General features: G+C 45.2%; 1 protein-coding gene across 1 annotated transcript in view; it reads right to left on the reverse strand.

Moving 5' to 3' along the window:
• Nucleotides 1-7440: 7440 nt before the first annotated feature.
• The window catches only part of STX8 (syntaxin 8), a 258492-nt gene continuing 242043 nt past the window's right edge, over nucleotides 7441-23889 (reverse strand). Inside the window, exon 8 of the mRNA XM_077458610.1 lies at nucleotides 7441-8651. Within this exon, the coding sequence (XP_077314736.1) occupies nucleotides 8587-8651 (65 nt within the window). The 3' untranslated portion in view covers nucleotides 7441-8586. The remainder of the gene's footprint in view (nucleotides 8652-23889) is intronic.

The raw sequence follows: 23889 nt of genomic DNA on the forward strand, positions 1-23889 counted from the left end.
GCATCATGGATGTGCAGCCCACAAATCTGCAGCAACTGTGTGATGTTATCAGGTCACTATGGAGCAAAATCTCTGAGGAACGTTTCCAACACCTTGTTGTATCTATGCCACCAAGGATGAAGGCCAAAGGGGGTCCAACCTGCTACTAGCAAGGAGGACCTAATAAAGGGGGTCCAACCCACTACTAGCAAGGAGGACCTAATAAAGGGGGTCCAACTCGATACTAGCAAGGTGGACCTAATAAAGGGGTCCAACCCACTACTAGCAAGGGGGGCCTAATAAAGGGGGTCCTAGCAAGGGGGCCTAAAAAAGGGGGTCCAACCCGCTACTAGCAAAGGGGACCTAATAAAGGGGGTCCAACCCACTACTAGCAAGGGGGGCCTAATAAAGGGGGTCCAACCCGATACTAGCAAGGAGGACCTAATAAAGGGGGTCCAACCCACTACTAGCAAGGGGGGCCTAATAAAGGGGGTCCAACCCGCTACTAGCAAAGGGGACCTAATAAAGGGGGTACAACCCGCTACTAGCAAGGTGGACCTAATAAAGGGGGTCCAACCTGCTACTAGCAAGGGGGACCTAATAAAGGGGGTCCAACCCGCTACTAGCAAGGGGAGCCCAATAAAGGGGGTCCAACCTGCTACTAGCAAGGTGGACCTAATAAAGGGGGTCCAACCCGATACTAGCAAGGTGAACCTAATAAAGGGGTGCAACCCACTACTAGCAAGGGGGGCCCAATAAAGGGGGTCCAACCTGCTACTAGTAAGGTGGACCTAATAAAGGGGGTCCAACCCGCTACTAGCAAGGGGGGCCTAATAAAGGGGGTCCAACCCGCTACTAGCAAGGGGGACCTAATAAAGGAGGTCCAACCCGCTACTAGCAAGGGGGGCCTAATAAAGGGGGTCCAACCCGCTACTAGCAAGGGGGGCCTAATGAAGGAGGTCCAACCCGCTACTAGCAAGGGGGGCCTAATGAAGGAGGTCCAACCCGCTACTAGCAAGGTGCACCTAATAAAGGCGGTTCAACCCGCTGCTAGCAAAGGGGTCCTAGTAAAGGGGGTACAACCCACTACTAGCAAGGTGGACCTAATAAAGGGGGTCCAACCCGCTACTAGCAAGGTGGACCTAATAAAGGGGGTCCAACCCACTACTAGAAAGGTGGGCCTAATAAAGGGGGTCCAACCCGCTACTAGCAAGGGGGGCCTAATAAAGGGGGTCCAACCCGATACTAGCAAGGTGGACCTAATAAAGGGGTCCAACCCACTACTAGGAAGGGGGGCCTAATAAAGGGGGTCCAACCCGCTACTAGCAAGGGGGGCCTAATAAAGGCGGTTCAACCCGCTACTAGCAAGGTGGACCTAATAAAGGGGGTGCAACCCGCTACTAGCAAGGTGGACCTAATAAAGGGGGTCCAACCCGCTACTAGCAAGGGGAGCCCAATAAAGGGGGTCCCATCCGCTACTAGTAAGGTGGACCTAATAAAGGGGGTGCAACCCGCTTCTAGTAAGGTGGACCTAATAAAGTGGCCCATCAGTTTACTTTAATTACTAAAAAATACAACGTACTTAAAAAAAAAAAAAAAAAAACAACACTTGCTTTAGCCAGGAAAAATATCTTTTTTTGTCTCTAGCAGACCCATCTGTTTACGGAACAGGAAAACATGGACTTTTTATTCGTTCTCTGAAGACGGTGCCAGAAGCCTGTCTTATCTTTTACAAAACATCTCCAGAGCAGACAAAAGTGTTGGAGTTTAATTAACTTTTTACGGCGCCAAAATAATCATCTTTTGGCTGCTGGCCCTCCTTGTCGTAGCGGAGATATATAGTGCGCTAGTAACGCACAAAGGCCGGTTCTGCAAGAGCACCGCGGTAGAAAAAAAAAAAAAACTCAAAACGCAGATGTACATTTAGACCTTGTACTCATTTACATAGGCTGAGAACTCAATTAAAAAAAAAAAAAGCCCTTTTTGTTTTTATAATCTGTGACGGTTTTAATTAGAAAGTATGACAGTTGAGGGCTCTTAATACTGAGCCCCTTTGTGTGTGGGAACATTACGGTGGAATTAAAGGTCTCTTCTCCTGGGTGGTTTGGCTCCTCAATGGGAAGTAGTCCAGAGAGTGGAGACTTTTTTTTTTTTAAACATGGATCCCTGAGTTTTCTTATAAAAGCCCCATGGTACCCCAGTCCATGGATTGATAATGAGATGAAGGCTCAATCCTTTCCCTCAAACACGAGAAGGTCCTTCAAAAGGTCAACATTTTACAGCTTCAAAAAACGTAACGCAGGACCGATATCCATAGACGTTTCGGAACTGAAACCGATCATTTTTTTTTTGCCCACTGACAATAAGTTATAAAATTGTACAACCTACGTGAAGGAAACAATAGGTAGAGTCAGTGCCGGGAACAAGGTCACCTAGCGGCAAACTGCCAACCCCAAGCACCAATCTGCACGCTAACCTCCTAGGCGCATATTCCCCCAAAATTCTCCCCAAACAAAACCCTTCCCCTCGCCACAGTATAAATCCCTCCCATCTGCTGAAATATCCCTCCCAGCACAAATCTTTGACCTCCCCCAGGGTGTCCTTAATATTCCCCACCTCCTCTTTACTGGGAGAAGATGGAGGCAGATAAGGAATCCCTGCACAGTCCAAGACAGTCCTGATGCAGGAGCACTGCAGTGGCAGGAGGAACTGGAGGGGAGAGTGTCAGGGCTGGCTTACCCTTTCCTCCTCTGGACTGGCCGCTCAGCTGTCGGCTAATTGCCAGCTCTCTTCTCTTTCCACAGTTACCAGCTGTTCCCGATGATGCTCGTCTGACCTACCTATTTAAAGCCTTCCAGCTCACTCTTTCCTTTGCCTTCGCCTTGGTCACATCACTAGGAATCATTTCCTGCTGTTTGTTTCAAGACTGGCTTGCTGACATCCCTCCTGGCTTCTGTCCTGCTTGCAGTTGCTCTCCTTGGATCCCTGACGTCTGGACTGGCTGATTACCCAATCTGGTTTATGAACTTTGGACTGGCTGACTACCCGATCTGGCTACTGGACTCTGGCTATGCTTGTCTACGCTTTTTTCCATTTACCTTTTTATTTTTATTAACAAGTGTGATTTGATTGTACTTCTGTCTCTGTCTGTTTCATGGTCCCTGACAGAGAGAGAGCATGGCCCACGCCTCCTCCTGGCTCTCTTCTGCTCTTTTCCGATTCCATTTGTCACTTCCCGTGCTAAGCTGAAAGGAGACGTGATGCTACGGTCACTAGTCCTCTCAGCTTGTAGCAGCGGGAACTCTCCATGTGGTGCTCCCCACATCAACCACCTCACATGATACCACAGCGCCCAGGGCAGTTGCCCCCCTCCTGCCCCCACCCTTGTCCTGGCCCTGGGTAGAGTGCAACTCAAAAGAAAAAGAAATTGACCTGTTTGACTTTTTTTGGACACATTTTCCACAGTCCATTGTCCTTTTTTAATGCCTGGTTTGTGGCCACTGTAGATAGGGACTTCAAAATGAGATTTGTTTCTTTTTATCACTTTGAAAATCTCAAATGCCAAAGTCTGAAGACCATCTCTAGCCAAAATGTTGTTGGTTTGGAAAGAAGCGGGAAGGGTTAGAAACTCAGCATGCTGTGACTGCTGTCCATGACCATTTGGGAAATATTTCCCTCACTTTTTGCATTGGGGTGAGGGCAGAAAATCAGTCTTTCCTATAAGTACATAGACTGCAATACATGTTTTTCAATTTGGGGTAAGGTTGGAATGTCTGTGAAGGTTTACAAAGTTTAATGGCTGCCTGTGTCATCTGCTAAGATTGTTTCACTTTCTACATAGTAAAGAAAACCAGGTAAAATCTCCCCACTAGGACACAGACAACATTAAAAACCATGACAGAGGTCTTCAACTTTTTCCACGTTACCTCCAAATGAAAAAACAATACAAGATGTGGCTGGAGCTAAGCTTTAAACCCAAATTGTTCATGTAACCCAAGTTTGCTACGCTATACAGCCTAAAGGTTTGTGGACACCTGACCATCATGTAAGCTTCTTGGACATCTCATACCAAACCCACGCACAAGGGAGTTGGGCCTCCTTTTGTGGCTACCACAGCCACCACTTCTAGGAAGGCTTTCCTCACGACTTTGGAGTGTGTCTGTGGGACTTTGAACCCATTTGTGAGGTCAAGTTGGACAAGTAGATCTGACTCACAGGTATAGCCCCCTCAATTCATCCCAAAAGGGTTTCAGTGGGGTAGGGGTCCAGTATTGATGTTGGCCAAGAAGATATGCCTAGCAATTGGTGTTCCAATTTTTCCCAAAGATGTTGAGGGAGGGTACTGATGTTGGATGAGCAGATCTAGTTCACAATTGATGTTCCAATTCATATCAAAGCTCTTCAGTAGGGTTGAGGTCAGGGCTCTGTGAAGGACACTCGAGTTCCTCCACAGCAAACTGGTGAAACCATATCTTTATGGCTTAGTTCACAGGGGCACAGTCATGCTGGAATAAAAATGGGTCTTCACTAAACGGTCAATACAAGGTTGGAAGCACACAATTGTCTAAAATGCCTTTCCATGCTGTAGAATTAAGAGTACCCTTCACTGGAAACACCCGAAACTCAATTCGGAAAGAAATCCCATGTTTGGCCATTGTTTTATCATGGTTATGTGATAGTTTAAGTCTTTGGGGTTGTATTCGAGATGTTCAAAGAAAGATCACACAAATACTTGGAGGTATAACATTTAATTAAGCAATGACAGACATCAAATGTAATAATATTGGAAAATATAGATGCTGTTATCGCCACAGAGTCCCACCTGCTTTTGCGGTGTGGCGCAGATGATCAGATCAGATGTTTGCATGATAGCAGCTCTGAGGCGAGACTGAATTTCCACGTTTTGGCTGTGGTAAATAGGACTTGTGTTTAAGGAAAATGACCAAACCCCCTTGCTAGGAACATAACCTTTTAAAGCGGGAGTAAACCTGCAGATGTTTTTTTTTTTCTCTACCTGCAAAGGAAAAGGCATAATGAGCTAGTATGCACCGCATACTAGCTCATTATGAAATACTTAGCTTAGAACGAGGCCCCGACATCTGGTCCGATCCACGCCAAAGGAGCTGACATGCTTCCTCTGCGTTTCTTCCGGGTATCGCGGCTCCGGCGCTGTGAGTGGCCGGAGCCGCGATATCGTCACTCCCGCGCATGCGCGCGGGAGATTTCATCCCGTCCGAGTCCGGCCACTGCCGGGTTTTCAGCCGAGAATCCCCTTGTGCGCATGCGCCGCTGCAGTCAGCGGCGCATACCGAGGGGAATATCTCCTAAACCGTACAGGTTTAGGAGATATTTTTTTTACCTACAGGTAAGCCTTATTATAGGCCTTATTATAGGCTTTCCTGTAAGTAAAATTTAAAAAAATTAGTATACAACCACTTTAAGGTCAGTTTATTTTTTAATTTTTTTTAATTTTTATTTTAATGGCAATCCTTTGATATGAAGTCAGCTAAGGTAACCAGGCTTGGGAGACTTTCTTAGATATTGCATATACTGTAGGTAAGATGGTCATTTGTCCGCAAACATTTGACCATGTAGTATATCATCCCCCCCTAAGCTGTTGGAAGGTCACAACTTACAACCTTCAACAATTTGCTGAACCGGATTGAAAAACTAAAAAAAACAGGTATAACCATCTAGTTATTAAACAGTACTTTTTAGTAGTGGTGCATCGAAATGAAAATTCTGGTCTGAAACCAAAAATTCAGGATGCACTTGGCTGAAAACTGAAACCGAAATAAACGTTTTTTTATATTTATATATATATATATATATATATATATATATATATATATATAATTGTATTATATTAAACTTTTTAAATACTACTCATAGTGCCCCCATGGTGGTAGTATCTGGATATTTGTACTTATGGTGCCCCCAGGGAGGTAGTATATAGATATTTGCGCTTGTTGTGCTCCCAGGGTGGTAGTATCTGGATATTTGTACTCATAGTGCCCCCATGGTGGTAGTATCTGGATATTTGTACTTATGGTGCCCCCAGGGAGGTAGTATATGGATATTTGCGCTTGTTGTGCTCCCAGGGTGGTAGTATCTGGATATTTGTACTCATGGTGCCACCAGGGTGGTAGTATCTGGATATTTTTACTCATGGTGCCCCCAGGGTGGCAGCATCTGCATATTTGTACTCATGGTGCCCCCAGGGTGGCAGTATCTGGATATTTGTACTCATGGTGCCTCCAGGGTAGTAGTATCTGGATATTTGTACTCATGGTGCCCCCAGGGTGGTAGTATTTGTTAATTTGTACTCATGGTGTCCCAGGAAGGTATTATCTGGGTATTTGTACTCATGATGCCCCCAGGGTGGTAATGTCTGGGTATTTGTACTCATGGTGCCCCCAGGGTGGTAGTGCCAGGACACACCAGTACTTGTGGTTTCTCCGGTTACCTCTCTGCTGGTTGAAGACCCTCCAGACACCTCGCTGCTCTGCACAGCTGATTGGCCACATTGCAGCACGGCCCCTCCCCTCGTCATACAATGACTGGACAGCTAAGCTAATCTTTTTGACCATTATCAGCACTTTTTTTTTTCTTCTTACTATTGGCAAAACGTCGATAACCCAGCTGATAAATCGGTGCATCCCTACTTTTTAGAACCTCTATGTCCAAGCCATGGTAAGTGGGGGCGAAACGCATCAGTAAAACACTGTTAGCAGAGTAGAGCTGGCTGAGATTGCCTAATATTGCACCTTGGTTGGGCTGGGAGAGTGGCGTCCCGGATGCAGCAGTACTTTTTAGAACAACCAGAAAAGATCCCAGAAAAGTCCAACTATTATGAGATGAGAGAGGCAGAAGAATCCAAGGATTGAAGGAAGAGGAGGATGTAGTGTTAGCCCTTGTACACACGGTTGGAGAATCTGTCGGAATGTGTCCTTTCGGACCGTGTTGTCGGATAATCCGACTGTGTGTGGTCTGCATCGGACTGTTTCCGTCGGAATATCCGTCCGACCAAATTTTCAAACTTGCTGGAAATATTTTCCGACAAACTGGTCCGATAGGACATACTCCGATCATGTGTAGAGAATTCCGATCGGACAAAGTGCCACGCATGCTCAGATCAAATTCCTACATCAAAGCTACTAGCCTGAACGTAGTCCCATCATAACGAAATAACATCATCACGTTCTGAAAGATTGGATTTTTCGACAACTTTGTCCGACCCGTGTGTATGCAACAGTTTCGGACAAAATCCGATGGATTTAGTTGTCGAAATGTCCGACTGTGTGTACAGGGGCTAAGAATGACGGGCAGTTTGTGGTAAATCCTGAACACAAAGAAAAATAAAGAATGAGAGAGAGGACTAAAATAAAAAATAAAAGAGGCACCGAGACAGTTAACAATTTCGATCTAAGAAACCTTATTATAAAATACCGACAAGGTTCATAGCGTGAGTTACTTTTATTGTATGAAGTATCCGGTGTGCACTCCAGCTCATAACTCTGCCTACATCTTAAAACACTTCTATTATAACATTTCTTTCACCAATTTTTTTCGCCTTCAGAAATCCAACAGGCTTTTCATTTCACGGTGTCAGACGTGTCAGCTGAAGATTGTTGAGAAACCTCTATGGATGCTTATAATTTGCCCGATACGTCCCATATGGAACCACTCACACGGGGCTGGGAAAAGCTCTCGCCTACAAATTGCTCGGCGGAGTAAAGGAAATCCTGGACAGGCGAGTAACACTCTGTTCTGTGACACCGTAAGACTCCGAGGCTCAGAAGAGGTTCGCGCCGTGACAGGAGCGTGTCAACCTCGACTTCAAAACCAACTCCCCTCCCCCCCCCCCAGAATCCTCGGCATAGCTTCACGGTTTATAAGTCAATGGTGGTGTCTTGCTGTCCTTCAAAAGACCCAACGTCTATGGTCACATAAATGTCCTTCTTTCAAAAAAATTGGCCACGAGAAAGAAAACAAAAAAAACAACGCAAGTTTTGTTTCGAACCGTACACCCATGAAGGGCCCGGGGAGGGGGCCTCAGATGTTTTCCAGTATTTTTATGTTCTCTGAATTTTATTATAAATTTTTTTTTTTTTTAGCTTAATATAGAGCTGAGATATCGACTTGAACGTTAGCGAGTAAAAAAAAAAAAAAAAAAACAGCTGGTTTCAGGTAACTTGATGTCACGCAGGTCTGAAAATGGATGGGCGTTGGCCCCCGGGTGAGTCTGCGGATATTTATATACACTTCGTATATATATATTGTTTTGGAACGCATTAAGTCCAGAGCAGCCGCTGGGGAAATAAAGGAGGATCTCGGCATAACCCTTTCAGCTTCGGGCTTCTTCCAAGATGGCGTCCGTGCTCAAGAGGACTGGATGCAAAGTGTTGGGCGAGGTGGTGGAAAACGAAAGACCTCGATCGAAAAAAAAGAAAAAAGAAAATAAAAAAATCACCCAATCAGTTATGTGTTGTTGATTAGAATATATTGAAGGTCCTTTGGGTATGAGATTAGTAGTTGTGGAAGATGAGGGATTGGCTAATCGTGGCCATTCACCGCACTCCGATGGTAGGTTTCCAGCCTTGTTGGTCACTTCGGCCAAGCTGCCACCACGACAATGGCGATGAGGAGGAGGACGATGACCACCCACATGGCTGAGGGAATAAAACAAAATTGGAGTTATTGCAAGTGTAATTATTTATTCTTAAAGCAGAACCCCTGTCAAAGATAACGGCAATAAAATGAGCCCTTTGCCACTTTAATCTTTTCACCCCCTTCTCCTGCCCAGGACAATTTTCAGCTTTCAGTGCTGTCACACTTTGTTCGTAATTACGAACTGTGATAGGTCTCCTCCTCCAGTCAGTCCCATCCCCCACACAGTTAGAAACACTCACGAGGGAACACAACCCCTTGAGTGCCCCCTAGTCCCAAAAATGTGTCAAAAGTGTCAGATTTGTCCGCCGTAATGTCGCAGGCCCACTAGAAATCACAGATCGTCGCCATCAATAGTAGAAAAAAAAATGATAATATAATTATTAGAATTAACAGTAATATAATTATTATTAAATTATAAATAATAATAAAAATGCCATAAATCTTTCCCATAGTTTGTAGGCGCTATAACTTTTGCGCAAACCAATCAATATACGCTTATTGCGATTTTTTTTTTCTTCTTACCAACAATATGTAGAATATCATCATACTGGTCTAAACTGATGAAGAAACTTGTTTTTTAAAAACATTTTTGAGGATATTTATTATAGCAAAAAACAAAAAATATAGTTTTTGTTTTTTTTTTCCAAAATTGTTGCTCTATTTTTGTTTATAGCACAAAAAAAAAAAAAAAAAAAAAAAAAAAAAAAAGCAGGAGGTGATCAAATACCGCCAAAATGAAAGCTCTATTTGTGGGGTGGGGGGAGACGTCAATTTTTTTTGGGTGCAGCGTTGCACGACCGCACAATTGTCAGTTAAAGCAACACAGTGCCGTATCCCAAAAAATTGCCTGGTCATTAAAGCGGTAGTAAACCCGCTAATTTTTTTTTACCACCTGCAAAGCAAAAAGGCATAATGAGCTAGTATGCACCGCATACTAGCTCATTATGAAATACTTACCTTAGAACGAGGCCCCGACGTCTGGCCCGATCCACGCCGAGGGAGCTGACATGCTCCCTCGGCGCTTCTTCTGGGTATCGCGGCTCCGGTGCTGTGAGTGGCCGGAGCCGCGATATCGTCACTCCCGCGCATGCGCGCGGGAGATTTCATCCCGGCCGGGTCCGGCCACTGCCGGACTTTCAGCCGAGAATACCCTTGTGCGCTGCAGTCAGCGGCGCATTGCGAGGGGAATATCTCCTAAACCGTACAGGTTTAGGAGATATTTTTTTTTTACCTACAGGTAAGCCTTACTATAGGCTTTCCTGTAGGTAAAAGTAAAAAAAATGAGTATACAACCGCTTTAAGGAGGCAAATCCTTTCCGGTTCTTAAGTGGTTAAGCGAGGAAGCTCTGCCTGCTAATGTAATTTGCATAATAATATATTTGCGTGCGTGATAAGCTATGGGTAGAAAAGAAGAGGCCTGAGTTGGCCGTTGAACTAGCATGAAAGATATTTAGTTGCGGTCAATACACATCTGCGCGATTATCAACATATTTTCACAGAATTTATCAGCAAGGCGCGAGGATGCAGCAATAATCGCTGAGAAAATGTTTTCTTGGTCAAGCTGACCTTCTGATTTCACTCGCTTAGATGCCTTCAGCAATTCGGGGAAGGCGGCCATGTCCTGGCTTTGAAGCACCGATCGCTCCCTGTCCACCATGTTGTGCCTTACAACCATCAATGTCTTTAGATAAAAGTTCTTTTTTTTTATTTTTTTTAATTGGAAATTTTCCCGTGAACAAAATATGGAGGCTACCACAACTGACCTTCTGGAAGTGCTGCTTGCTGGTAAAGAGGTGAAGGATCAGAACCTCTGGCAGTAGTTTTTATTGTCATCTACGCTTATTCCTTTCCAGATGGCGACCACTCCTCCCATTTCTAGAATGGGTGTTGAAGGGACACAAGTGACGGGAAAACTCCCCAACTGTTTCGGCTTCCAGAATGTTCAGTGAAGTTCGTACCTACCTCCTTATGCAGGGGGACGTCAAAACTCTGGGTACTCCTCTACATATTTGGTGGGACTTTCCCCAAAATTTGGTGTTATTGGGCTAATGTGTACCAACTGGTGTACGCTATTTTGGGTAAGGGCATAGGGAAGTTACCTGAGCCGTAAATGAGCTGAATGTACCAACTCACAATTCTACCTTTTGACTTTCCCCATTGACGGCGGACAAAGGAGTATTGGCCAAGTCATGGTAGTACTCTAATCTCACAACTGCCCATTAATACATAGGATGTTCTGGTTTTTCATAGATGGAAAAATGGCCGCCATTCTTAAAATTGAAATTCCTAAGCTAAAAAATAAATAAATAAAAAAAAAGTCTGCCATTCCTAAAATTTTAATTCCTAAACTAAAAAAAATGGCTTCCGTTCTTTAACCACTTCCGGACCGCCCCCGCCGTCGTTATACTTCGGTACTTTGACATTAAATACCGGGGTAAGGACAGCAGATAGCTGCCACAGCCCCGGTATTTTTCTAAACAGCAGACGGTCCCGCTTTAAGATAAAAGTGGTGTTCCCCGGCGGATCACTTTTATCGGAGGCAGGAGAGGTGCCCCCACCCCCTTCCTGCCGCTTACCGGGGCCGTCAGTAGTGGCGATCCTTTCCCCTCAGAGGCACTTAGTCAAGTGAGGGAATGATGGCCCCCCCCCCACTCGATTCAATGCCGTTGGATGATGGCAGCGACGTCAAACGTCACTTCTGCCCAACGGCCTTAAAAGGACTTTTTTTTTTTTTTTTTTTTTGAAAAATAAATAAATAAATAAAAGAGGACATTTTTTTATTGCATTTAAGTGTATATGTGAGATTTGAGGTCTTTTTGACAATCAGATCTCACATTTAAGAGGTCCTGTTATGCTTTTTTTCCTATTACAAGGGATTTTTACATTCCTTGTAATAGGAATAAAAGTGATCCACATTTTTTTTTTTTTTTTTAAAGGGACAGTGTAAAAATAAATAAAAATAAAACAAAAATAAATGTAAAGCATCCGTCCTGCCATGCTCGCATACAGAAACGAACGCACACTTAAGTCGCGCCCCGCATATGTAAACGGTGTTCCAACTACAGGTGAGGTATCGCCGAAATCGTTGGAGCGAGAGCAATAATTGTAGCACTAGACCTCCTCTGTAACTCAAAACTGGTAACCTGTAGAAATTATTAAACATCGCCTATGAAGATTTTTAAGTGTCAAAAGTTTGTCGCCATTCCACGAACGGGCGCAATTTTGAAGCGTGACATGTTGAGTATCGATTTACTCGGTGTAACATTATGTTTCACAATCTAAAAAAAAAAAAAAAAAATTGGGCTAACTTGACTGTTTTCTTATTTTTTAAATCAAAAAAGTGTATTTTTTTTTTACCCCAAAAAATTGCGTTGTAAGACCGCTGCGCAAATGCGGTGTGACAAAGTATTGCAACGATCTCCATTTTTATTCTCTAGAGTGTCTGAAAAAAAAACTAAGTCATTTTCTAGAAAATAAAAACTGATTTTAACTTGTACACATGTTTGAAAAATAGGCCTGGTCCTTAAAGTGGAAGTAAACTCCCCTATAGTTTTCAGCCAAGGAAGCCGCCATCTTTGCCTCTGTTTAATCTTCAACTGCTATGGTGCTGCACACATGTGATTCGTTATGACACCAGCCATTGGATGGTTTGATAGTTTGGCTGAGAGCACAGCCAATGTGCAGTTAGCATTCCCGGCATGCCTTTTTTTTTTTTTTTTTTAACTGTTTAAATCCATGGGTTTACTTCCACTTTAAGTGGTTAAAAAAAAATAAAAATAAAGGCTGCCATTCTTAAAATGTAAAATCCTAAACTAAAAAAAAAATGGCTGCCATTGTTAGAATTAAAATTGCTAAACTAAAAAAAAAATGGATGCTATTCTTAAAATTTAAATTCCTAAATTAAAAACAAAAAATCCCAAATTAAAAAATTCGAGAATGGGCCCTATGGGTTGAATATTATGACTCGAAGACTTCAATCCCGTCCTTGTTAGCTGTTTAACCCCTTTAACTGGTGTTAGGTTTCATCCTCCATTGAGATACAAGGTGACCTGGTTCCATTTCCCAGCTTCCTATCCTACTACTCCACTATATGAAAGACTTTTCTAACCCTTCCTACCAGGTCCCTACCACCTTTTTTTTTTTCCTTCTTCAAAACTCTCTCGTTCTCCATCATCACCATATTCAATTTACGTACTTATGGGCCTCAACCCCAGTGGCCTGTAATATAGTCTCATCTGGTAGACCACAGATGATCAGAAGGGTGGTCTTGCATCCCTCTACAGGACTATTTATTTCTTCTACCAGACCTAAATTTTCTTGGCACTGGAGTAACCGGTTGATCCCTGTACAGGCACAGACCTGGCCGCACTCGTTTATAAGCGCCCCCAATGTCTACGAAACTTCTGCAAACTTCTAATAAAAATGTATTGAAGCTGAAAAATGCTTTGGCGGGTGTTGGTTGCTCTAAACCGTACGTAAACCCTAAATCAATTTTTGTTATATTTGATCTCACGCTGCACTGTATGCAGTTTTCCTAAAGCCCAACTCCACACGAAACTTAATTTTTTTTGCCCATCCCCTCCCAACCCATCCTTTCCAAAGTTTTCCCGGTGAAGTCAGTTTGTACTCATCTGAGACACCCCTCCATCCAGGTCCTTCACTGAAGCCGTTTCCTCCTGTGGGGACCGCTAGCAAGCCTCGCCCGCTGGTCCTCTTTGTTCTCATAGGTTTGATATTTTCAGGATCTTAACAGGACCCCTCCGCTGACGGGCCAAAGGGAATTGTCAACACCCAAAAAAAAAAAAAAAAAAAAAAGGACCCCTCCAGGAAGTAAACAGTGAGGAGAGGGACCCAGCACTGGATGTGACCATGGGTTTAAGTAAGTGAAAATGAGGTTTAGCATGTTTTTTTTGGAGGGGGTTGCGAAGAATGTCTAGAGGGGGATGATCATTTTTTTGTAAATGGAGTACAAAGATTCTTATCTGGTGATCCTGCCAGTAAGAGTCATTCCTCCGCCCACACAAAGTGGATGGAGGAATACTGATTGGCTGCAGTCGCTGATTGAAGGAAACTTTTTCTAACATGTCCCTTCGAAGTCGAAAGTGTTGCTGGACCAGCTAAATTTCAGTGTATGGCTAGGTTAAAGACTTAGCCCTTGTACACACAATCGGAGATTCCGACGGAATGTGTCCGATCGGAGCGTTTTGTCGGATATTCCGACTGTGTGTGGTCTGCATCGGACTATTTCCGTCGGACCAAATTTTCCAACTTGCCGGAAATATTTTCCGACAAAATGCTCCGATCGGACATACTCGGATCATGTGTAGAGAATTCCGATCGGACAAAGTGCCACGCATGCTCAGATCAAATTCCTACATCAAAGCTATTGGCTACTAGTCTGAACGTAGTCCTGTCGTAACGAAATTACATCACCACGTTCTGAACGATCGGATTTTCCGACAATTTTGTCCGACCGTGTGTATGCAACAGTTTCGGACAAGATTTGGCTGTCGGAATCTCCGATCGTGTGTACAAGGGCTAAGCTTGCCTTTAAGACAATGCTACACCAATATTTAGGGCGTAACATGGTGCCAAGTGGACCCCCTCCCACTCCCAAAACAGCCCTCTCTGGGGTTCTACTGCCCCGCAGCAGTTGCCAGATTTGTAAAGCTTGTGGCTGAATGGGGCTCCGCCAACACACCTGCATCCTTCATTCAGAGAGATCTGTGAATGAATGAACTACAAGTACCATCTGCCATCAGGATAGACGGACTCGTAGTTCTCAATAGAATACAAAGTACTGTGATCCCCGGGACTCACAGTCTATTGGCACGTCCTCCAGCTCTACCATACCTCAGTATGAACAGGGAGCTGGAGGAAGAGTCTGCAGGAGCCTGTGCATTGCGCACCTGGCATCCACCGAATGTTTTGTAGGCTCGTTTGTAAAAAAAAAGAAAAAAAAAAGAATTCTTTTTGCAGAAATATGTGCAATATATATATTTTTTCTTTTGCGCAAAAGGTTGACTTTTATTTAGCCACTCCCTGGCAAATTAGCAGCAGCCGTCCCAGCCTATTCCTTCAGCTGGCCTTTCCTCTGCCAACCCGGCAGAGGGTTGTCACCCTGCAAAAGAAATGGCCGTTGCCAGAAGGATCTTCAGGTAAAAGAAAGAGATTCACCCAAAAATTACTTGATTTAGAAAACTGTATACAGCAAGACATACAGTAAGGCCAAACATACCGAGAAATAGATTTTGGGTGTGCACACCAAGAGTTATAAGTCTATAAGCCTCACTCGAGTCAGCCAAAGAAAAAATATAGAATTCATTTGTGATTCTTTATATATCTATTTTTTTTTCGAAGCACAGAAGAATTTTATTTCTCGCCGTGTTAACTGTAACTATTGCAGAGGGCAAAGGGCCAAAAAGTGGATCCAGTCCGGGGGCCAGGCAGGTGGCGGGAACGGCAAGTTTCTACGTAATTAATTGAGATATTTGTGATGAGCCATAACTCCTCTCTATGACACAGCGGCATTCCCTGGCCCCCGGCCGCGCTCCCTTTGTCCTGCTGTAATTACGCGCTCTGTTACCACAATTCCACGGCCAATATACCGCGGCCTCTGGGAAACTATCGCTTCGTAATGCTGGAACTCCAGTGAGCGCAGGTAAAAAAAAAAAAAAAAAAAAAAAAGCAAAAAAGTTTTGGTTTTTGGATGGCCGCATGCTGTGCGGAATCCCGTACCGTGACAGCAATATTCATTTTTATTTTATTTTTGGTCTTTAGTGCTGTTATTTTGTTAATAACAATCCAGGTGTTACCTTTGATACTAAACAGTATCCTTATTCTCCAAGAATAATCTATACATATCCACTATTTATTGGCCCTCAAACACAGCCATTAGCAATTTTGGATATCTGTTTCTGAGGAATGTGCCTCAAAGCGACCATTTATGAAACCCAACATATTGGGGTTGATTTACTAAACCTAGAGTGCAAAATCAGGTGCAGCTGTGCATGGTAGCCAATCAGCTTCTAGGTTCAGCTTGTTCAATTAAGCTTTGACAAAAAAAATAAAAAATGGAAACTCATTGGTTTTAATGAAGAGCTGCACCAGATTTTGCACTCTAAAGTTTTAGTAAGGCCCCCAACACTGGGGCAGTGCAGCCGTGGGTGGTAAGCCGCTGCTATTTTTAGCGGCGGTCTGCGGCCGCTAGCGGGGTGGTTTTAATCCCCGCTAATGGCCGTAAAAGGGTTAAAACCTGCAGCGCTGCAGCAGCGATTTGCCGGCGGTATAGCCACGCTGTCCCATTAATTTCAATGGGTAGGAGCGGTGTATTTACTGCTCCAAAGATGCGGATAGCAGGACTTTTTTCACCGTCCAGCCCGCGCACTGCTCCAGTGTGAAAGCCCGAGCCCCAGAGTGAAAGGGGCCCATTTTTTCAGGCCCTACACAGGCGCTATTTTTGAAAAACGCCCCAGTGTGAAAGGGGCCTAAATCAAACCCGCAAAGTCATCTACAACTCTGGCCTGAGTTACATCACCAACCTCCTCTTAAAATTTAACCCAAAAACTGTCCCCTGAAAACTTCCTGCATTCTAGATCCCCATCACCTCCTTCCAGGCTCGCCTCCAGAACCTCTCCCACCCTTTTTCAACTCCATACCCCAGTCCATTTCCTACTCCCATCAAACTCATCTCTATGGGGAAGTCTATCTGGGCCTCTACCGAACATGTTTTTACTTTCTTCAACTAGGCCTTGGCGAGAGTTACTTTGGCTCCTAAAAAAAAATGAAATACGATAGTGCTTGTGAATACTTGGGTAAGTCCGGAATGTTGTGATTTAGTAGTGCTATATTGGGGTCAGGGGTTGCCGTAACATTTGTTATGGAGCTGATGGTACGGAAAACCTTCTGCCAGAAAGATCTAATACGGGGACAAGTCCACCATATGTGGAGCATCATGCCCTCTAACTCACAACCCCTAAAGCATAAAGGAGAGGGCTCTAGAAAGATCACTGCCAGCCTAGAGGGGGCATATGTTGCACTGGCAACCTTGTGAATGTCCAGCAAAAGCCCAAAAAGCAGCTGTGTGGGTGAGAACACCAGGAGGGGTGTGAAGTAAAAATTCAGGGGCAACCACAGTTGGGAGCACTGATTGGGACAGTCTTGAATGAACAACCAACCAAAAAGCTCAATGAGATAAACTCATAAGCCGATTTAATAATAACATATACTTAGATGAAAAATTATATAAAAATCTTTTTGCATAGATGGAGCGACTGCAAAGCATGCTCCTCACTGAGACAGTTCCATGAGCGACAGTCGGTGGTGGACTGGCTTGGTGAAGCAATGCTGCGATGGCAAAACCTTCATGTATTCCTGGATGTCACTAGAAGGTGGGAAGCCAGCGTGTGCAGAACCAGATGGACAATATGAGGCCCCGATCGAATCCCCAATAACACGTGGCAGGATGGTGGTACAGCCACGGAACAAGGAACGGACTGAGAGGCTGGCGGAACAACCACCAACCGGAGCTGGTGGATGGAAACACCCAAGCGCGGCGTCTTCAGGTCATGACCTGAAGAAGGGCCACTCCCGATATGCGTTGTCAAGACAACAGCTATCCTCTCTCTCTCCATTCTCCTCAGCTTGCTCTCCACCCCCCTTTTGTGCTTCAAGCCTTGTTTTGGACTTGTGTTCCCCGATCGTAAGACGTCAAGCTCGGGTGTTTCCATCCACCAGCTCCGGTCGGTGGTTGTTCTGATGGCCTCTCGGTCCCTTCTTTGTTCCGTGGCTGTTTCTCCATCCTGCCACATATCATTGGGGAACAGCCAGATGGACAATATGAGGCCTCGATCAAATCCCCAATTATATGTGGCAGAGCTGGGGGAACTGAGCAGGAGAAACTAGGAGATGTCACACATGATGTGCAGTATTGGGAGCAATATAGTGGGAGGCGAGTGGGGACAGGAGATAGAGGAGGATCAATAAACATGAGAATCGGCAGAGGTTGGAAATACTATTGGGCCGGGGATGAGCAGAGCTTAGAGTTACTACTGAGATAGGGATCAGCAGAGCTTGGAGTTACTACTGAGATAGGGATCAGCAGAGCTGGGGATACTACGGAGCAAGGGATCTGCTGAACGAGGGTACTACTGAGCTGGGGATCTGCTAAGTAGAGTTCTACTGAGCCAGAGTTCTACTGGGCCCCTTTTTTATTATTTACCTGATCCCCAACTCGATCCAGAGATGTTGCAGGAGTGTCTCGACTGCCCAGGACTCTCCCTCCTCATTGGCTGAGACCGCAGCACTGCACCGCTGGCTCCTGCTGCTGTCAATCAAACTCAGTGAGCCAATGAGTTGAGAGAGGGGGCAGGGCCGAACCACGGCTCCATGTCTGAATGGACACAGGAAGCTGCGGCTCGGCTTGGGTGCCCACCCCCCCCCATAGCAAGATGCTTGCTGTGGGGGCACTCGGCGGTGGGGAGGGGCCAGAAGCACCAGCGAGGGACCCCAGAAGAAGAGGATTGGGGCTGCTCTGTATAAAACCGCTGCACAAAGCAGGTAAGTATAACATGTTTGTTATTTTTAAAGAAAAAAAAAAAGACTTTAGTATCGCTTTAAAACAAATAGAAATCAATCGAAAATTGAATCGGCGCAATTTAGATTATGTTACGCTTATATTTTTTATGTGCACCTGAATATACTCATCTTGAGTGATTACCTTTGTAACCCTTTGAAAACCTGTTAATAAAACATATTCAACCTTAAAACAAATAGAAAATCAACACACTTGGGGCATTTTCCAAGCTTCATTAAAGCTTCAAAAGAGCATCACCGAAGCATCAAAAACACGAAAAAAAAGCACGCTGAAGCGGTAGGCTCTTTAATGTATGTTAAAGACGAGGAAAGCGTAAATGAGCCCTTATATTGTAAAGTGCTTGTCAAACTGTTGGCGCCTTACTGAACCAAATCCAGCTCTGAAAAACAATTGAAAAGCCCTAATTTCGGTAAAAGTCACTTGGCCTCTTCACTCATTGAGTAATAAGACTCTCAGATTCCTGAAGGAACAGCTCCGAGTGCATTAAGAGAAGCTTATAATTCCATATTTTCATATCTGCCCCCCCCCCCACCCCCCCACCCCAAAATCCCCCGGAGACGAGTCACCCGGACTGGAAAATGCAGAAAAGTCATCAGGAGAGGATCGGGGGGTAGATGGAGTCCCTCTTGCTGGGGATCTGGGAAAGATGGATATTACTCAGCTGAATATTTCAAGGATCAGTTCAGTGGAAAAAAAGAAAAAGGAAAGATTAATAGGGAAAGACAGAAGTGTAACGGCACGGTGTGGAAATGACTGTAACACATGGCAGCTCTTTGTTGAACCTTGCCAAGCACCCCAGCGATGTCCTCTTCTTAGAAGTGGTGGAGAAGTTAACCCTTCAAAGGGATGGGAGACCCAAGTCAGAGGTTTTTGGTAAGGGGGGACCCCATTCTTTCACTTAGACACCAGATTTGTCAACCTATTGAAGACATGTTAGGACTATTCCCAATAGATTTTGTGTTGGCTGTTTTCAAGACTATCTAGTTCTCTGAAGGCCCCAGGCGCCCATGTTTGGACACCTTACTCTCGCCACACATCTCACTTTACTTCAATCAGTACAGTCTATCAATGGCATCAACTCTTTGGCCTGTGATATTTTTATTATAGGTGGAGTCTGGTGGACCAAGTTCCCCTTATGTCTTGGAGGCACCACCATTGAGACTTTCCAGCCATTATTCCGGACTCTGCTCCGGTTCACGTGGGAGACTTGGCTGTCCCTGCCCACCTTCCTGTGTTCTGGCTCCTTATGTTACATTCTCCCTAATATAAATATAGCATACAGCAGGGATGGTGGGAACCCTTCATAATGGGCACAGCGGGTGTACAGACCCGGGAACTCAGCACAGGGATGGTCGGAACCCCTCATAATGGGCACAGCGGGTGTACAGACCCAGGAATTCAGCACAGGGATGATGGGAACCCCTCATAATGGGCACAGCGGGTGTACAGACCCGGGAACTCAGCACAGGGATGGTGGGAAACCCCTCATAATGGGCACAGCGGGTGTACAGACCCAGGAACTCAGCACAGGGATGGTGGGAACCCCTCATAATGGGCACAGCGGGTGTACAGACCCGGGAACTCAGCACAGGGATGATGGGAACCCCTCATAATGGGCACAGCGGGTGTACAGAAATGAGAACTCCGCACAGGGATGGTGGGAACCCCTCATAATGGGCACAGCGGGTGTACAGACCCGGGAACTCAGCACAGGGATGGTGGGAACCCCTCATAATGGTCACAGCGGGTGTACAGACCCGGGAACTCAGCACAGGGATGGTGGGAACCCCTCATAATGGGCACAGCGGGTGTACAGACCCGGGAACTCAGCACAGGGATGGTGGGAACCCCTCATAATGGGCACAGCGGGTGTACAAACCTGAGAACTCCGCACAGGGATGGTGGGAACCCCTCATAATGGGCACAGCAGAGACAACAACAGAGATTGAAGTGACTGGCTCAGTGATCTCTGTAGGGCACTGCGGTATATGTCAGAGCTATATAAACGTATAATAATAATAGTGTGTGACTGTGGGGGGGGACATTAGAGTGTAAGATCTTCCGGTACAGAGACTGACATGACTGGCTCAGTCTTCTCTGTACAGCACTGTGGTATAGGTCAGCACTATACCAATATATAATAATAGTGTGTTACTGTGATGGGAACCATTAGAGCGTAAGCTCCTCTGGCGGATCAAAGTCAACAGCTTTATGCACTATAGGATCTTTGCAACTTTAAAAACTTTGTCTAAACACTTCCTGTACAAGACGGTCTCGGTACGGTGAAGGTTACGGCAGGCAAAAGCCGAAGCTGAACACCGCCCATAGTAAATCCAACCGTAAAGAAGACATCCTCACATTTGCTGAAACACGTAAACGTTTGGGAATTCCCAGAGATTAGAAAATCGTCTTTCTCATCGTAAGTCAGAAAAATTGACGCCATTTTGGAAACCACCTCGCGCTCAAAGAGACTGCAAGCTCTTGAGACTAGAGCACCCCACCCCCCCTTTTCTATTTTATTTTGGTGCTTTAATCCCATGTGAACTTTCTTCCCGATATATAAAGTCTGTTTAATTGTCTCCGAGGTTGTGCCATGGCAACCTTAACCCCCTTCGTGCCGCTAGACAGACCTCCGCCAACACAAAGCCGGGGGGGGGGGGGCTGCGGCTTATGGAAAATATCAGGCCAACGACGGCTCTGAGCGTACAAGGGCTTTTCTCATGTGCGCACAAAAGCAACGATTGTCATCTGTCACCGTGAGATCGGGGGGCCTTGTCTCTCTGGTATGGTGCTATTTACACTGCCATCTCCCGGGCTTTCTGCGAGGCTGAGAACCTGTTTGAGATGTTGGCCGCCATTCAAGTGCCGTGTGAAAAAAAAAAAAAAAAGATAAAAAAAAAAAAAAGCGTCATAAATATGTCTTGTTCTGACAGGGTCTCTTGTGTCTCCCCAGCGGAGAAGCACAAGGCCGCGCCATTCAGCTCCGAGTTCTGGCCTGATTTACCGTGAAAGGGGCCGCTCTGAAGTGTCGTTCTGCCGGAGCGTGCGGAATATGGTATCAATTAAAAGTGGGCCGCGCTAATAGGTTTTTAATAAGGGGGGACGTTTAATGGGGGGAAACGGCAATTTGTCCCTTTTTTTTTTTTTTTTGCTTTCTTTCCCTCATTGCCTGATGGATTCTGAGCTGATCGTGACGGCGTGCGGCGGGAGGATCGTTTGTCAGGCAGATGACAGACAAAAAGTGACAACAGCGTCTTAGAAAAAATAAACATAAAATAAAAAAAATGTAAAAAAAATGTAGGAGAGAAGAATTATAAACTGTAATTTGATTGGCACCCACTGCATACAGCAATTTTGTGGCATTTCTCAGGTCAAGAGTCAGAAAGTTACCCCAGAAAGAGCTCCGTTATTCGAAAAAAAAAAAAAGTGCGTCATGAGTTTGGGGTTGGAGGGACTTGACTGTCCTGACCTCAACCCGATAGAACACCTTTGGAATGAATTGGAGCGGAGCCTGCGAGCCAGGACTTCTCGTCCAACATCAGTGCCTGACCTCACAAATGCTCTTCTGGAAGAATGGTCAAACACTCCCATAGACACCCTCCTAAACTTTGTGGACGGTCTTCCCAGAAGAGGTGAAGCGGTTATAGCTGCAAAGGGCCAACCCAATATTGAACCCTATGGACTAAGACGTCATGTGTGTGTAAAGGCAGGCGTCCCAATACTTTTGATGATATAGTGTGTGTGTGTATATATATATATATATATATATATATATATATATATATATATATATATATATATATATATATATATATATATATATATATATATATATATATATACACATACATATACACACACACACACACCACAAAAGTGAGTACACCCCTCAGTGACATTTGTGTAAATCTTTCCTTCTCTCTTTTCATGTGACAACACTGAAGAAATGACACTTGTCTACAATGTAAAGTAGTGAGTGTACAGCTTGTATAACAGTGTAAATTTCCTGTCCCCTCAAAATAACTCAACACACAGCCATTAATGTCTAAACCGCTGGCAACAAAAGTCAGTACACCCCTAAGTGAAAATGTCCAAATTGGGCCCAAAGTCTCAATATTTTGTGTGGCCGCCATTATTTTCCAGCACTGCCTTCACCCTCTTGGGCATGGAGGTCACCAGAGCTTCACAGGTCACCACTGGAGTCCTCTTCCCCTCCTCCATGATGACATCACAGAGCTGGTGGATGTTGGAGACCTTCCCCTCCTCCACCTTCCGTTTGAGGATCCCCCACAGATGATCAATAGGGTTTAGGTCTGGAGACATGCTTGGCCAGTCCATCACCTTCACCCTCAGCTTCTTTAGCAAGGCAGTGGTGGTGTTGGAGGTGCGTTTGGGGTGGTTATCATGTTGGAATACTGCCCTGCGGCCCAGTCTCTGAAGGGAGGGGATCATGCTCTGCTTCAGTAGGTCACAATACATGTTGGCATTCATGGTCCCCTCAATGATCTGTAGCCCCCCAGTGCCGGCAGCACTCATGTAGCCCCAGACCATGACACCCCCACCACCATGCTTGACTGTAGACAAGACACACTTGTCTTTGTCCTCCTCACCTGGTTGCCCCCACACACGCTTGTCACCATCTGACACCAAATACCTTTATCTTGGTCTCATCAGACCACAGGACGTGGTTCCAGTAATCCATCTCCTTAGTCTGCTTGTCTTCAGCAAACTGTTTGTGGTCTTTCTTGTGCATCATCTTTAGAAGAGGCTTCCTTCTGGGATGACAGCCATGCAGACCAATTTGATGCAGTGTGCGGCGTATGGTCTGAGCACTGACAGGCTGACCCCCCCACCCCTACAACCTCTGCAGCAATGCTGGCAGCACTCATACATCTATTTCCCAAAGACAACCTCTGGATATGACGCTGAGCACGTGACCTCAACTTCTCTGGTGGACCATGGCGAGGCCTGTTCTGAGGGGAACCTGTCCTGTTATACCGCTGTGTGGTCTTGGCCACCGTGCTGCAGCTCAGTTTCAGGGTCTTGGCAATCTTCTTATAGCCTAGCCCAGTGATGGCGAACCTTGACGCCCCAGATGTTTTGGAACTACATTTCCCATGATGCTCAACTACATTGCAGACTGCCTGAGCATCATGGGAAATGTAGTTCCAGAACATCTGGGGTGCCAAGGTTCGCCATCACTGGCGTGGGCCATCTTTATGTAGAGCAACAATTCTGATCTTCAGATCCTCAGAGAGTTCTTTGCCATGAGGTGCCATGTTGTACTTCCAGTGACCAGTATGAGAGAGTAAAGCGATAACACCAAATTTAACACACCTGCTCCCCATTCACACCTGAGACCTTGTAACACTATAAAGTCACATGACACCGGGGGAGGGAAAATGGCTAATTGGGCCCAATTTGGACATTTTCACTTATGCCGCGTACACACGATTGGAATTCCGGCCAGAAAAAGACCGGTGAGAGCTTTTCAATCGGAAAATGTGACCGTGTGTACGCTCCACCGGAATTTAGCTGTCCGAATTTCCGCCAGCCAAAAGTTGATAGCGTGTTCTCAATTTTCCCAATGGAAAAAACTTTCTATCAGAAATTTCCGATCGTGTGTAATGCAATTCCGACAC

Source organism: Lithobates pipiens, unplaced genomic scaffold (genome assembly GCF_037356315.1).
Source record: "Lithobates pipiens isolate NorthernLeopardFrog02 unplaced genomic scaffold, aLitPip1_a1.2 Scaffold_28, whole genome shotgun sequence".
NCBI classification, from domain to species: Eukaryota; Metazoa; Chordata; class Amphibia; order Anura; family Ranidae; genus Lithobates; species Lithobates pipiens.